Source organism: Erpetoichthys calabaricus, chromosome 1, assembly GCF_900747795.2.
Source record: "Erpetoichthys calabaricus chromosome 1, fErpCal1.3, whole genome shotgun sequence".
NCBI lineage: Eukaryota > Metazoa > Chordata > Cladistia > Polypteriformes > Polypteridae > Erpetoichthys > Erpetoichthys calabaricus.
The window spans coordinates 289150396-289167906 of record NC_041394.2 but is presented as its reverse complement, the minus strand read 5'-3'; the positions used below and the strand labels follow the sequence as shown (position 1 = coordinate 289167906).

At 35.8% G+C, this 17511-nt stretch overlaps 2 protein-coding genes across 3 annotated transcripts in view; one reads left to right on the top strand and one right to left on the bottom strand.

The window, feature by feature from the left end:
• The window catches only part of LOC127528026 (craniofacial development protein 2-like), a 1148403-nt gene that overhangs the window by 699669 nt on the left and 431223 nt on the right, over positions 1–17511 (top strand). The window lies entirely within an intron of this gene.
• nr1h4 (nuclear receptor subfamily 1, group H, member 4) overlaps positions 13576–17511 on the bottom strand; it is a 79959-nt gene continuing 76023 nt past the window's right edge. Inside the window, exon 9 of one of the 2 annotated variants that reach the window (XM_028816374.2) lies at positions 13576–14686. In XM_028816374.2, the coding sequence (XP_028672207.2) occupies positions 14448–14686 (239 nt within the window). In that variant the 3' untranslated portion in view covers positions 13576–14447. The remainder of the gene's footprint in view (positions 14687–17511) is intronic. The other variant, XM_028816365.2, reaches the window with a different exon arrangement.

Sequence of the window (17511 nt, the reverse complement as noted above, 5' to 3'; positions counted from 1 at the left end):
AGCAATGTGTGTGCTGCCATTTTTAAAATCCTTTACCCATCACTGAACACTGTTAGCATCAATGCAGGCTTCTCAATATTTCAGTCGCAAGGTTTTATCAAATTCATTTCATACATATTGTCAAAACAAACTGTTTTTGTCAGTCATTTTCTTGCGCTATACAATGAACGTTTCCCTTCGGCATATGACATCATTTTCCATTCAAGTTTGAGATGATGGATGGGATTGTTAGTTGAATCAGTGTATTACAGTATCATCAGGCATACCTTGGTAATTTTAATATGCTCATTAATTTTAATATGACTCTTTATCACAAAATAGCTTGTCAATTTCTTTATGAACATTGTTGGTTTGAAAGGGCCTATTGTAAAAGAATAAAATACAAAACGCAGACCAAAAAAGGAAAGAGAGAAGAAAGATTTTTAGGGGAGATTTGATCATTATGACCATAAATCCTCTTTTAAAGGACAATCTGTTTGTTTTTCCAAAAATGGTAAAATCAGGTTGAGGTGCTGCATCATTTATTACAATATATAAGCATGACATGCAATGGAGTGTTCAGATAATCTAAAGTCTATGGTGTGTTTTTATAAAAACAGTTGCAAACACAGGATAAATATGGAGAAAAAAGATAAAATATTGAAAACGTTACATGAATAATTTAGTTGGCTCAAAATTGTATTATTTAGCTTTGCATAATTAGTAATAGCTTTGGCTGCAGATGAATTGATATTTTTTATCATTACTGCTGCACTTTTTATTAATCTGTGTTTAAGTTTTTTTATTGTTCTTTTAAGAGTTGCTTGTGCTTTCCATGGAATAATTGCAATGTTATAATGTCTGAAAAAGTTGCAAGTCAATACTTTAGAGAAATACTCATAATTTGAAGAAAACAAACATACCATTCCTCTGTGATTAAAGAAAATACCTTAAAAATCAGCAAACTTTCCATGCAAATCCCAGCTCAGCCTTGGACTCTCTGTGACCTTGAGTAAGTCGCTTAAGCACCTTGTTCCTTGTTCTCCTGAGACATGTGGGATCTAAAGTCCAGCTGTAAGCAACACTGGCAGCGTATTTTGCAAATTAGTCTTTAAACTGTAATGCAATACCTTTTATGGAAGAAATTTGTCAATCTCAATTAAAGATTTAGCAAGTGAAACTTAATGTTCTTCATGTTAACCCATCAGTGTTTTGTTGTTTCATTTCCTTTTCCTAATAAAATGTAAAAATGTAAATAAATTATCAATCATTATTATGCCAGACAGTAATGATATTCTTCTGGTCAACATCACAATATTATGCATTCAACCTAATTGCTTAAGCTCATTGAAATGTTAGTTTTGTGTTATTCACTTACAGGATATATGCATGAGGAAAGGAAATAGAATGAAAAGATGGAGTAATGACTAAACACAATTCTTTAAAAGAGAATAAATCTTGGCTACCTCATCCAGATACCCTTGGATTGTGCCCTTCTTTCCACTTGCTTAACACTAAACTGCTGGTAAATATTACAAACGTTGACCTTATAATAGTTTGATGATTAGTTAATTTTTTAAATTGTTTTAGTGTGGGCTATTGAGGAATGAACATTACTTTTAACCTCATGTTATATGTTTGTATAGATATTTTATTACTCTAAATTTCACTGAGTCAAATACTATTAACTGTATGTTGCTATGGCATTGTTTTAAAGTATAATTACAACATTGCAACTATTTCCATCTCCGCAGAATTATCACTTTCTACATCCATCATACAATGACATTTCAGCATATGTCTGGCAGTGTTTTATTTCTTGTTTAGGTAGGCCAATAAATCACTTGCTAATAACTAGGATGGGATTAGCATAAACCCATTACACCCTAGTACTGAATAATCCAGGAAACAGTCCATGTTGTTTGGAATCACCATGAAGGCAGAACATTACAGATCGGTACCACTGATGCTACAAGTAGTACTGGAGTGACAATGTCATTTAAACAGTTTAATTATGACATATCTTTCTCTGTAAATACAGGTTTCCAAAACAAAAGTCTTTATTCAAATCAGACGGGTCCCAGCTGTATTACTTAAGGTTAATGCTCTTAAACACGTGACACCTTTTCAAACAAGCTACTTGTAATAACCTCCCTGACATGTGGCAATCCTTAACTTATTATGCTTTGTGGCTTTAGATGCACTTATTTAAAATTTGTCTAAGATCTAGATAACGGAAATGATTAGACTCTGTTTGTTGTAATATATATATATTTGTTAATTTGGCAATATAGTAAAAAGAGAACAGAAAGAGAAATAAAATACATTAGGACACTTTTTATATTGGACTAAGTGAAATCCTCCACTCAGGCTATTGTGTTTAGATTGTTCTTATAAATTATAATGTCCTATTTCCACTAGGAGATTTATTAATTAAGCAGAGTTTTTTTCAGTTTTATTATAACGTTAAAACTGAAATCAGTTTATTTAGATTCTGCAGCATGGTGTTAGTCCACAGTCTTGCTGTAATGAATTAGGACAAATGTCCATGCAGATTCCTTGAAAAACTATATACAACCTTATTACTCATAATTCAATTGTGACAAAATTTTTGGTGAAGCATGAAGTTACTTATTACACAATCACTCTATTTTCTGTTCTTTTCTTAAGTTGACATGCCTCCATTTAGTTCTTGATTTACTTTGTCTGTCCTCCAGGCTCAATGGAGTACAGAAAATGGAGCACAGGGATAAACATAACTTGGTCTAAAACAACTAATTAAATTGCAGTTTGGGTGGGCCAAAAACTATCTTACCATGGCACAAATCAAAGAACGGTCATAGACAAACAATCCATCCATCCATCCATTTTCCAACCCGCTTAATCTGAACACAGGGTCACAGGGGTCTGCTGGAGCCAATCCCAGCCAACACTAGGCAGGAAACAAACCCCGGGCAGGGCGCCAGCCACCGCAGGGCACACACACACACACACACACACACACACACACACACACGCACACACACACAATCACACACTAGGGACAATTTCGGACCGCCAATGCACCTAACCTGCATTGTCTTTGGACTGTGGGAGGAAACCGGAGCACCCAGAGGAAACCCACGCAGACATGGGGAGAACATGCAGACTCCATGCAGGGTGGACCCGGGAAGCGAAACTGGGTCTCCTAACTGTGAGGCAGCAGCACTACCCACTGCGCCACCGCCAAATGATGTTTATCATGGGATTCAAACTCAGGGCACTGGGTCCAAGAGGCAGCAGAACCATCTGGTGCACTATAGTGCTTTCCTGTGGTTTTATATATCCTTTGAAATCTAAAGGTTATAGATAACAATGTAATACAACCATATTGGCAGTAGGGGCAGACTGCAGTGCAAGCAGGGTTTCATTCCTGATAAGGTACAGCTCAGAAATTACCACGAGAAACTCCTCAACCATGTCACATCAATCCCTGCATTTGTTGTGAGTGAGAGAACGATGAAGGGTTTGCAAATATTAATATGTTTGAGCAACAAAATCCAGGCCTGAATATGACCATCAAATGGTATCAAAGTCAATCAGTCACTGAGGCATTTTAACCTAATCTCTGAGGCTGCCAAGCCCTGCTTCCGACCTACAGTACAAACATGATCAGGTCACTTACTCTGACTGTGTTTGATTATAAAAAATATAAATGTTGTATAAAAGTTTTGTGTAAACCAGGGGCGCTTCAGCTGCCCTAACCCCGATACAACAGGCACAAACCAAAGAGCAGCACAACAAACAGTTTTACTATTCTTCCTTGTGGGAACCGCTCTCCCTCATTTCCCACTGTAACAGCACAATTCCAGTGCACAGTCCCATACACACAACAGTTCGTCTTCTTCGTTCCGCCTTCACTTCCTGTCTGGCAAGCTTCGTCCTCTTCCTCCCGACTCTGGCTTCTTGAATGGAGTGAGGCAGCTAGTTTTATTCAGCTCCTGGGAGTGCTCCAGGTGGCTCATCAACATTACCTGGAATCACTCCCAGGTGTGGTGGAAGTCCACGGTAGGGCTCAGCAGCTCCACCTGGCGGCCCCCACGGAACCCATAAGGACTGTACCAAGCTCCAACTCCCAGTATACCCTGTGATAATCTGTGGTGCCACAGCTGCCCAGGAGGGCTGCCCTCTAGCGTCCCAGGGAAGCTAGTGTACTGTGGATATTCTCTTCCCCGGTCCTTCCATCTGGCTGGCGTCCCGGTTGGATACTGGCCATAGTTGCGCGTCACAGTACACAAACGTTTTCACAATATACTGATCTTTTAAGTTGCCTTGAATAAAAGCATTAGATACTGTAAATGATTAACTATAGAAGAGTGTTTGCATGACTTGAATTGCTAGGATATTCATTACCAAACACTCATGTCTAGGCTGTTACGCACCGATTTAAATCTAAATTAAGTCAAAGCTACAACTGGTATTACCACACATAATTTGGGATTTTGTTTTTGTCAGTAATTGGTATTCATTTTAACCTGTGTCTAAAATTGTGATTCGCACTGTTCTCCTAGTACTGTATTGACATTTAATTACAATAGTCTGGTGTACAAATCAAGTGAAAGTCAAACAAGGAATGTGGTAAACTGACCCATAAAGTGAAGCTGTTCTTTGTATTCTGTTTTGTGCGACAGTTTGTTGGTTAGAATATAAAGCTAAATAGGAATGTACTGTATAACTCAAAGAGTGCATGGTCTTCTTTGACATTTTCCTCAGAGGCTAAATCTGGTGACTTTATTCACTGTTAATACAATCAGTTCTCTTTATTGGAAGAAACCCTGCTGTGACCTAGAATGCAAAAAAAAGTCCTACTTCTGGGTTACAGGAAAATGAAATTGTTTACAGATCAAAACTAATATATCTTTTTAAAGGACTACTACGAAAAAATGTACAGTGACACTCTTTTTAATCATTCTGATGTAAAGATGAAAGTAAAAGACAAATGCAAACTGCATTCAAAAAGCATAACAAGACAACACATTTTTATTAGTAGGTCAGTTGGTGCTCACATATGTTGCAGCAACATGAAGAAGTACAGTATCCACATTCTAATCCTATGCTGAACATTTGCATCATTAGCATCTCTCTTGTATTGAATGGCATAATGTGCAATTATGAGAGCTACCATGTCTGCTGTTTCATACTATCTGCAAATCTTTATTGAATAATTACATCATCATTATCATATTTAATTGGCTCTTTAATGTGCCTTCTCAGTTTACAAGCTCTTGGTTGTTCTCAGCATCTTGTATCAGGAGATTAAACCTCAACTAGTGTTTCAAGCTTGTTTAAAGATTTTGAATTGGGCCATTTTGTAGAGCTTGATGAACATGTTCAACACTTGTTTGAAATTTGCCATTCTTGGGACTATCTGGAGCTGGTTTATGTACTATGTCTGATGCTGTAGGGATAGAATTGTGGCTTCCAGCAACACTAAAATTGAATACATTTGGTTTAGTAAATGAATGAATTTATAGGTAGATGGATTCAATCAGGTTTTAGCTAAATAATATTGACTGAAAAACTTTACTGAGTGATGCTCAGCAAATGTGAATACTGCCATACTACTCTTCAGTACCCGAAGAGCTGAAAGTAAATTTATAAAAGGCGTAGTCTGCTCAGTTGAGCATATTAGAGTTAACATCAGTCTGTTTTCTAGACTTCTCTGACTTTTACAATGCTGCATACTGTATATCTAAGGTCTTTGTAAACACTTGAGTGTGTGCCTTTATAATATGGCAATTGTCTTCATGCTGTAGAGCTTCACAAAAAGGTATACAGTACTTTCTATAAGCATTACTTATGCTTAGTTTATTAGTATAGTTTATTACTCTATAAACTACTCCAACCTGTATCTGGCCCAATTACCTCCTCTACTGAAGTCTGTGAAAAATTCCTCCATTTTTTCCGTAATGAAATTAAAGATTTAAATAATTCAACTAATACAAATGAATCATCGATTTATATCTTTCCCTGTCTTCCCACTCCATCCAACTATTTTCCTAAAAGTGTTTCCAGTCACATTTGCATTTTTTAATGACCTGCTTTGAAAGATGAGGCTGACTACTTTTGTACTGGACCCTATCCCCACCACATTTCTTAAATACTGTCTTCATGCTGTATTCCTGACTGTTACATCAATAATACACACATCCCATGACACTGGCTTTGTACCAGCTTCTTTTAAAATTGCTTCTATATCCCCAGGGTTTAAAAGTCTGATCTTTATGCTGACAGTCTTAATGATTTTTGGTCTATCTTTCACTTACCTTTTCTGTCAAAAGTTCTTAAATGTGATGGAACCCTTTCCAGCCTGATTTTAGAGTGCAGTACAGCTGTGAAACTGCTCTGCTTCAAGTAACCAATGAATTGCTTATGGTAGCAGAATATGGACAAACAAGATTGCAGCAGTGTTTTGTTGGTTTATTACATATTTAAGTATTTTGTGTACTCTGCTGCACAACCTATTCATCAATTTGTTTAATAACAAATAAATTCACATTTTTGAAAAAAAAAAAAAAAAAAAAAAAAAGAATATGGACAAACAAGCATATTAATTGTGTTAGACCTCAGGGCTGCATTTGGTGCTTTCAGACATGACATTTTACTGTCCAGAACAGAGAACATTCTGGGTATTACTGGCAATGCCTTCCTGCGGTTTAAGTCCTATCTGACTGATCAGCAAGAGTTTGATTGGCAAGTCTTGGCAACAGCAGGTCCAGCTCAGCACCAGTCACACAAGGAGTTCATTAGAGCTCTGTCCTCGACCCTCTGCTCTTTTGTACAGTATATGCTTCCCCCTGGCCATATTTTTGTAGCCTTGGACTGGGTTATCATTTTTATGCAGATGATATGCAACTCTATTTCAAAGTTAAAAGCAAAACTTCATCAGAGCTTCCTCAGCTCACAACTTGCCTCACTGAAATTAAAACTTGGATGGCGCAAAACTCTTTAAAATTAAATTGCAATAAAACTGAACTCCTGCAAGTTTTCAGTAAAGCACAACTTAAGAAAATGAGCTTGCGATAATCTCATCAGATGTTCATCTAATGCAAGGAATCTTGGTGTCATTTTTGATTTTACCCTTTCTTATTCCGCCCACATAAATCACTTTAAGAAACTTTCTCACTTTCACCATTGTAACATATCCTGTGTTTCCTAACACTGAGAAACTTGTCCATGGTCTTATCACATCCCGCATCGATTATTGTAACTCCCTACTGGCAGGTGCCCCTTCAAATCTTATATCACATCTCCAGCTAATTCAAAACTCTGCTGCAAGAGTCCTTACAAGAACCAGCAACAGCGAGCACATTATACCCATCCTGCTTTGCCTTCACTGGCTCCCTTTGTCTTACAGAACTGAATATAAAATACTATTAGTAAAGTACAAAGCTTTAAATGGCCTTGCACCAGACTACATCAGTGACCTTCTCCATTGCTATGCTCCTGTTCACCCACTGATTCTACCAGTCTTGTTCTGCCCCATACTAACCTGCACTCAATGGGAGACAGGCCTTCAGCTGTATAGCGCCCAGACTTTGGAATGATCGCCTAAAATTGATTAGGTCAGCTGACTCCATTCATTCTTTAAAAAAACAACTTAAAACTCTTCTGTTCAGGAAGGCTTTTAATTTAACCTAACATTGTGCCCCTTCTTTCAGTTTATGTTTCTGTCCAGATGCTCCAGATAATTTCTCTGTGTGTTATACCACAAATTATGTTATTTATTCAGGCTTTCTTTTAGTATTGAGTTTAGTGTTTTGTTCTGGTTTATTTTTTTCTTCTCTCTATTCTATTTATTGCTTTGTACAGTATATCCTGTATGTATCTGTTCTAGTGTTCTTTGCAAAACATATTTGTATCCAATGTTACATATACCCTGCTGTTCTTTCTGTGACTCTGTGAAGCACCTTGAGCATGGGAAAGGTGCTATATAAGTAAAATGTATTATATCAATTAAAAGCATGTCAATGTAGTAGTCTGTCGGTTAATTGTTACAACAACAGATCCTTTTAAAGCTTAAAATTGAATAATTATTAATTAAAAAATGGGGAAACCTGTGGAAACACATGTCTTCATTAGCTCTCTGTACTGTATTTTTATATTAAATATTGTAGACTGTCATTCTGCTTTAATAGCCTGTGTTACAGTGACCTCTTGTGGAACACTTGCTTAAATGTCAAAAAATGAAGGACAGATACTGTAGCCTTTATTTTTGCAAATGTCATATGGATTCCTTCCGGTCTTTATAGTTTCACAGTATTTTAGGTTGCCTAGTACACATTTTTGATATTACATACCCCGAAAGAGTCAGATACATTTCTAACACACTTTTAAATGCTACTACATTGTAATACCATACATAAGACAATTTGTAAAAATAGTTTTGAATTTGATTTGTTTGGTTAAATCAAAACTTTATTTAATGAAGGAAAACTTGTACTAATATCAAAGGTTGCATCTTGCAGATGAATGTCATTCATTTAACAGGCAGTGTAGGTGTAGTTGCTGGGAACCGGATTGGAAATCACAAAATGTCTGTTCCATTTCCATCTCTGACACACTGCATGACCCTGAGCAAGTCACTTAACTGATTGTTTTGAACAGTTGTACTGTGTTACTGTATCTGTACTTGGAAAATAGTGTGGGATTGTATTAACTATAAAAATATTACATTGTATATAATACGTTCTGTATGTACATGAGAGAGAGAGGATATTAATAATAATGATCTTAATAATACAGTTTATTTAATTGTGCCTTTCTAGAAATTCAAGAATACTTTACAAGATAAAACCATAAAATTGTACATTTAAGTAAGTAAATACATAAAATAAAATAAAACACAAATCTATTAAAGAATAGAATAAAACAACAAGTAATTAGAACAATTTAGACTTATAAAATGTATTGCACTGAGAACGAGCTCTGAAAAGGTTAGATATAACATGTTTTCTGAATAAAGAAATGGAATCAAGAGTCTGGATATAATGAAGGAGAGAGTTTCAGAGTTGAGGAGCAGCATAACTGAAAGACCCATTTTCCATTAAAGACAGGCGGACTGAAGGAACAACAAGAAGGGAAGAAGTAGAAGAGCACAGTGAGCAGGTCAGTGCATAATCTTTAAGATGATGTTATAAAAAAGTGGGACCCAGATAATGATAAGCTTTGTAGCTGAGGACAAGAATCTTAAAGTCAATATGCTACTTAATTGGAAGCCAATGAAGTTTGTTTATAATGAGTGTAATGTAACTTTGATCCTTAGTTTAATAAGTGTGTAGCACAATTGTGAACTAACTGCAGCTGGGATACAAGACAATAGTCTAGTCTTGATGTGACAAATGCATGAATTAGTGTCTGACTGCAAAGTAAAGTAGTGAGAGAAGAAATCTTGAAAGGTTATGAGTTTGGTTTGTGATGCAGCATTAAAATGAGATTGAAAAGACAGAGTACTGTCAAAAACAACACCAAGGCTCATGACTTGAGGGTGTAAAGGAATAGGGGTGTCATCGATACAGATGTTAACATTTCCAAATTTTGAAAGGGCAGCTTTAGAACCCACATGAAGAATTTCAAACTTGTCACTATTACGTTTGAGGAGATGATGTACCATCCAGATTTTAATATCATGCAGCCAACTAACCAAGGAGGATGGACAACAAATCTAGCATGTTGGTAGAAATATAAAGCTGTAAGTCTTTAGCATAACAATGAAACTGAATACCATGATGATGCATAATTGAACTGAGGAGGAGTAGGTAAGTGATAAAAAGCGAGGGGCCCATTACTGAACTCTGCATTGTTAAGATTACTGCCAGTATTTATCATCATAGAGATGACAGCAGCAATTTTAAGACAATAAGGGACTAGACCATAGGAAAAGCAAGAATTATTAACAGTAGTCAATAGCGGAACAAGGGGAGTTAAATAAGCTTTGACTACGACAGTTGAAATACGGTCAAGTTGACATATATATGCTAAGTATACTTTTAAGTTTTTTATGTCTTTGGAAAGAGTAAATTTTATTGTACTATGTACACATGACAATGTACTTGTCTAGAAATACTCTATAAAATATACATACTTGTTATAAGCAGGGACATAGCTGGGGCTATTAAGCATTAACAATGTTCATGGTATGGTATAATGGGCTATCTCAACTGGACTGTACCTTGAACTTCAGATGGAACTGAGATTTTCAGTCTCAGATGACTGGGGATATCTCTTTATTTTTTTCTTGTTTAGGGATAGAAGTTGTTTTGAGAATTCCCTGATGTGTCTCAGTTTATTTTTCGAAATATTATTATTGCTATTTGTATTGTCATAAGGTTTTACTGTTTTGGTTTTGTCCTTGACTTCATCACTGTGCTATTTTGTTGATGGTGGTGTTACTATCCACATGGACTAGTGGTATTTGCAATGGATCACCTCATCACATTGCTGCTTTAAGAGAGGGTGGTGCACATATACATTTATATCTGATCTTGAAAGCGTTTGTAACTTGCAAGAGCTACCTCCAAAAAAAATATCAGCATTGCAGCTTGTTGGCTTCAAAAACAACAGTGGCTTGTTTGTTTCAAATTGACTTAAATGCAGCTGGAACTATAAAGATAATAGCTACCTTCCAAATCATGGCATTTTACTGGTGTAGCCAATTGATAAACATCAAGTCATCAATGCAATCCCATGTGTGAAATTTATCTTAAATTAATATTACAGTTAGATAAATGTATAAACCAGAGTAAATGTGAAGTAATTTGCTGCAAAGTCCATTGCACAAGCTGTATTTGTAAAAAAGAGTGTTTCTGTGTCCTGTAGTTTCTCTGCTGCATTTTTAATGCTACAATAGACTCAACCCATTCTCATATAATTTAATGCGATATTGGACATCTTTTTGTTGACTTGAGCAGTAGTGGGTGATCCAAACTGATATTCTTCAGTATAATAAGTTCATTTGAGGTTATTCACTTTAAAAAATGATTGTAACTTTCTTTTCACTGGTATGGAGATAAAATCAATGGTATAAAGAGCCACAAAACAAAATATCTATTCAGCCAAATGCTATGACACATTTTATACAAGTCATTTCAGTTTTTCAAAAAAAAAACAAACTTTAAACTAATCCCTAATACTTATATGCATGTAAACAATGAATAAAGAAGCCAGAGGCATAAAAATGTTTAGGATACAATATCACTTACCAAATTAATTGCTGGGGAGGGGATTATGTCCCCTTGAAATTTTAAATTTAGAAGGAGAGCATCAGGATGGCATTTCATTCTACAAAGAATGTATTTCTTAAACAACAGAACAGAAAATGTCACCCTTTCCTTTAAGGCATCCTTGACCTAGAAGTGTGTAGGTGTCAAGCACTTCCTGAGATACTTGCATAAATCAGCCTCATTGTAGGCAGTCCAACTTCTTCTTAAAAAATCTTTGTCAAGGATTTTAGACTTGAATTGATTTTTACAGCAGTTACTTATGCTGATGCTGCAATCTTTATGTTGTTACACACATAGCCTTGCTAGCATTAAATAAGTGTATTATATTAAATTATGAATCACAAAATTTCTAGTCAATATAGACAAGATCTTTCCAATCAGATGGTCTCTGATTATGAAGGCCACTGGCTGGAAATAGTGCTGCTCCTACGTCAACACACTCACTGTTCAGCAATACATCAGACAGAAGGAAAGATAGATTTGAAAGATGATTTTCAAATTCTGTTTTTGTAAATTATACCACAACTGTCAGTAACATTGCTGACTGGTATTCGAGGTCAGATTAAGACCCCCATGGGCCAGCTACGTGTCTTAAATTGAGCTCCTTAATACAGAGTTTAGCTTATTTTTAATAACTCCACACAGGAATGACAGTAATTTCACGCAGTGCAGCAGGTCCCACTCTTTATGTTGACACGCACAGATACAGGTGTGTGGGGGTCTTATTTGGTGATTTCTGTATGTGGACACTTGATTGTTTCCAGTGGTTTCCCGCTTGACGATTTCAGCTGATGGTAGATTCACCCCTGCTGGTACTGATTTAAAATGTCAGAGATTCTGATTAGGGGTTGCGCCCTATGTATTATGATTTTGGGGCTTTGAGCATTCTTCTAAAGTTATTTTTCTATATTATTTTCATTTTAATGGTCATGATTATTGTTTATTATATTTATGACATCTTTCTCCCACCATTTTGTGAACTTGTTTCCATTGCACATGCTACCATTTTGTATATTTTTGAATGTTTGTGACCATAAAAGGTACTCTTTTTATTCCAGGTGACAATTAGAAGATTTAACAAGTGATGTCATCAGTTGACTGCTCTTTAAGATGGTGGCACACTCTTTCTGGAATCTAAGCTTCTGGTCAATGTCTCAGTCCTTGCACAATTAGCTAGCATTTATATCTTTTTAGGGATTTTAGAGCTTTTAATCCCTGGTCATTCTGACTATGATTCTCCTTGGTTTCATTTTCTGGTCCTTTCACCCTCTGTTTCTCCATTTCAGTCTGTCTCATTTTCACCAGCCAGAGCACTATGAAGTGGTCTGCTTCCTTTATGGTTGTCACTATTGTTTTGACATGTATGACACATTATCTGTAGTACACAAATAAAGTAGGTTAAATGATTTGGATGCCTGGGTAAGTCCTTGAGTTTTATGGAGTTGTCAGGTGTGCAAACATTAATGTGAGTGAAAAATGTAGGTGTAGATCCTAATACTGGCATTATAAAAGAGAATTCAGAAATACAAAAACAATGTAAATGAAAAATAAATTATAAGCCATTCAGCTGAACACTTATGTTGTATACTGATTCCAAGTGAATATGGATATTCTACCTTGACTAAAACAAAAAGAAATTAACTGCTTATTTTTATATTATATCATTATACTGGCAATTTTTGTCGTACACAAGCATTTTGCTTATACTTGCTATGCCCTTGTTATAATACTCCACCTATAGTACGTAATATGGTGGCACGCAGCAGCATGCATGTGAGTATTGGATCTCTTACTAATAACCTCTGACCGAATATATTTAATGTATTTTCTATGCTAAAAATCATGTCTATTCGATCTTTACAACATTTATTTTCATTATGATCGCCTTTTTCACATTTTTGGTTTTGGTACATGGCTCTGACGTCTATTTTTGGTTATTTCAACTCTGGCTCGACTCCTGACTATGTTTCAGTTTGCTCCTACAAACGTTAATCCAGTCACTGGCTTTTCTGGGCTTTATTACAACTGTTTTAACCTACATGTTAATTATACATATTACTCTTAGTTGAATAAGATATTTTTGTTAAAGAATGTTAGTTAGAGTTATGACTTTGTTTAGTTTCATTCTTAATTTTTCATCTGTTTTAATATGCTTTATATACTGTATGTAAATTGAACCTTTAATTATTCTTAGACATTCAAGAACACGTTAATCATAAGGCCACTCTTACAGCATTTGGACTGTGACACCAAAATTGTTATTTCCGCATACAGAAGTACTTTTTATTGGACTTGAAAAAATGAAAATCAGACAAATGTACAGAATGTAATATTTTTTATTTATGGTTATTTCTTGCGTAGAATAATAAGACTATGTTTTATCTGTTTATTTATAATTGAGCATTAGTTATGGGGACGAGGTATTTCTTATTTGTCAGGCTGTTCCTGTTTATTTGATTAAAGAAATGTACGGTAACAGAGTCGTGAATGTTTTAGGCTAGATCAAAAAGAACAAAAAAGATCAGTCAGTCTAACCCAATTAGTCATTCATTTCACTTTTAAAAATGGAAGGTAAGAGTTTAGAGATGTTTGGGGGGATTGCTCAAATGGAAAAAGTTGTCTTATTCTGACATGTTTAAACATAAGCACAAATGCATGTTTGTGCATTCTTTCCTCATATTTATTTTTTCACCTCAAATTTAAATTTAGTAAGTGTAGAGTAGAAACTGAAAGTTGACTTCACTATATACTGCATAAGATAGCTTTGGCCTTTATTGCTTATGTTTTGGATGGGTTCCCTTAAAGCATATTTGTAGTACATGCAGATTGACATTTCAGTATATGGCATTTATATATTTTTCTAAAATATATTCTGAATTCATACATAATTTTATTGCACTAATTTATCACACTGAGCTGTGGATATAAAAAAATGCCCTTCCAGAAAGAGTGTGTCTAATCTCCAGAGTACAGATACTGTATTGTACTAAACTGGATGCTACATCCTCTTTGCTGCGTCATATTGCTCCAGCAACTGTTTGCTACTGCATAACAAGCTTTAGTGCAGCATTCCTCTTTTCCTATGATATTAGTAATAAGTGTCACAGTAAAACTTCCACCCCCAAAAGTACTGCTATATCTCCTTGGAATGTGATGACATAATACAAAATAAGTTCCACATTGAGTCTGTGCACTGCCAGAAAACTTTCACTGCATATCCCAGATTTCACAGAGAAGTGGTGTGAATTTCTGATCATTCATGCGCCATGATGACAGCATTTCTGCATGGTGATGGTTTAAAGTCCTCAGCTCTGTCAACCGCCCCAGCAATCTGGCAAAGTGCTGGGGGTCTTTATTGTGATGAATCTTGCAAAATATTTGAAGAACGTTGAGAATTGGCTCTTGAAGTTTTTCTACTGCATGTAAATCCTTGATATAGGGACGATCTATAAAAAAATATAGAGACATTAATAATGCTGAAAATATACTTAAATATGGTAAAAAACTGTAAGTTCTTTAATATCCACTACAAATACCAAATGTAGTGAATTTATATAGATCATAATTAGACTATAATTTAGAGTCAAATATAACAACAGGCATTAGAAGCAAAGTTGACTACTTTTTTGTAAATTTTTTATAAATACTTATTCAGCAAAAATCAAGAAACACAAGTCATTTTAAGTACTATTTTACATCTGCTGTGTCTATCTAACTTTAGTTAACACCTAGTTTATTCTAGCATACTGCCATGTTTCAGTTGCAAATGTAAAAAAAGCCTTTGCATTAGAAAAAAAACATACTTTGATTAGATAAAATAATTTAATTAAATACTTAAAATATATTTAATTCCATTTATTCCTACATAGTGCCCTCAATTAAAATTGCACAGTGCTGAGCACAGAGTATTGTCAAATTCAACAGATTGAATAAATGAGGAATTCTAATCAGTAATGATAATAATTTACTACTGTATGATTTTTAATGGATAAAGCACAATCACAAAATGGGTGGTTAGAAGCAGTCTTGTGGATACTTCTTTTTAATTTGTTTATTTACTAGCTTTGCTACCAGTTAAAGACAGGTATTAAAATAATTTTAAAAATATTTGGTATCCTAGTGCTGCTGCCTTGCAGTTAGGAGACCCAGGTTTGCTTCCCGGGTCCTCCCTGCGTGGAGTTTGCATGTTCTCCCCGTGTCTGCGTGGGTTTCCTCCGGGTACTCCAGTTTCCTCCCACAGTCCAAAGACATGCAGGTTAGGTGCATTGGCAATTCTAAATTGTCCCTAGTGTGTGCATGGTGTGTGCGTGTGTGTGTGTGTGTGCACGCCCTGCAGTGGGCTGGCACCCTGCCCAGGGTTTGTTTCCTGCCTTGCACCCTGTGTTGGCTGGGATTAGCTCCAGCAGACCCCCGTGACCCCGTAGTTAGGATATAGCGGGTTGGATAATGGATGGATGGATATTTGGTATCCTCTATGTGTACTTTTAGCACTTTTCAGAATTATCTGCTTATGTCTGAACTGCTCATGAATGGGTTCCAGTAAATCCTGTTTCTCAAACCCTGTGACTATTTTCAAGGCTCCTTTCTCACCTCCTATGTGCTTTTATACTCTCCGTACTTGAAGACGACTTCCTCAGCATGGCAACTATGCCTTTCCTCCTCCTTGTGTGTCTCACACTGGCTCTTCCTCTTTCAATCACATTACCAAAGCCAAACTGACCAATCAGATTGTTCTGAGGGACCTGCTTTTAAGGTGTGTGGTTTGGGGAGTTTATTGTAATATGTCTTCTCTTATTTATTCTTATTATTTGGTTATATTTGGCAATATGTGTGGTACTCTAGACCAGTGTTTCCCAAACTCAGTCCTGTGGCCCCCCTGTGGCTGCAGGATTTTGTTCCACCCAGCTTCATAATCAGTGACAACACCTGATAACACGGATCTCATTTCATTAGCTGGTATTATTTTTCTCTTATTCTACATTCAGAAAATCACAGCAGCATGATTTTTACATTTATAAGACATTTAGAAATAATTCTGCTTTTGCTATAGATTTAAATGCTTAACTCTCTTTTGTTGATTTCATTATATTTTGCCCTTTCTCTGTGCAGTTTTCCCGCTTCATTGTATCTTATTAATGACAAATAAAAACAATACTGAATAATCAAAGGCTGCAACTACTTTAGCGTCATACCCACTAATTAGTAAATAATGGATTAATTAAACAATTTGAACACCTGGAAAAGTAGAATGAAAATCAAGATGAAAATATTGTTAAAAAAATACATTATTCCCGTATAAGTTTTACCAAACTTAGTTTTCTATTTTTTGTATTGTTCCCAAAACACAGAACTTGAGAAATAACACTTCACTTAATTAGCCCAGGAGTCCAATTAAAAACAGAAGCTGGTTGGAACAAAAACCTGCAGCCACAGTGGGTCCCCAGGACCGAGTTTGAGAAGTACTGCTCTAGACCAGGGGTAGGCAACGTCAGTCCTGGAGAGCCGCAGTGGTTGCAGGTTTTTGTTCCAACCTAGTTTCTTAAAGAGCAATCAATTATTGCTGATGAAACACTTATTGCTTAAGTGATAGTTTGATGCTTCATTTTAGTGGTCTCGCTTGTTAAGTCTCCCCGCCCTTAATTGCTTATTTCAATCTTAAACAGCTGCATTCAGTGTGTTAATGGCTCCTTATTTAGTAATAAGATGTAAAAGACAAAGCAGCCAGAAGTTCTCCATTTAGCAACTAGATGGTCTTTCAGTACTTTTCCTTACATGTGACACGTAAAATTTTGCCAAAAATGAATTAAAATAGGAATTTGAGAGCTTTAGCAGAACTTCAATCTGATGTCAGTTCTGCAAAATGCAAAACAGTGGCTCTGTAGTTTTTGTTTTTTTTTAACTAAATGTTTTTGAACTCAAATCCTGTTTTGCTGAATAAGAAGAAATATGACAATCCTCAATGAACAGTACCACAGAACCCAGAAATGATCCAAATAAAACTATTATTACACACCAAAAAAAGAATGTTTAAATAAGAAAGAATATAAAATATATATTCAAGACACCAAACGGACACCTTTTTAGTACCTTACTAGGTCTGAGTAAACAAGCTTTGCTCTAAATAAGTTGAGGGATTATGGTTTTCCACTCTTACACCACAGGGTGCCACACCAAAGCACTTGTTTCTCTTGCAGTCTTGCTCAGTTAGTATAAAAGGGCCTTGTAAACTGACCCGAGGATCACATCTGGGCTATTTCCAGAGTCACTGTAA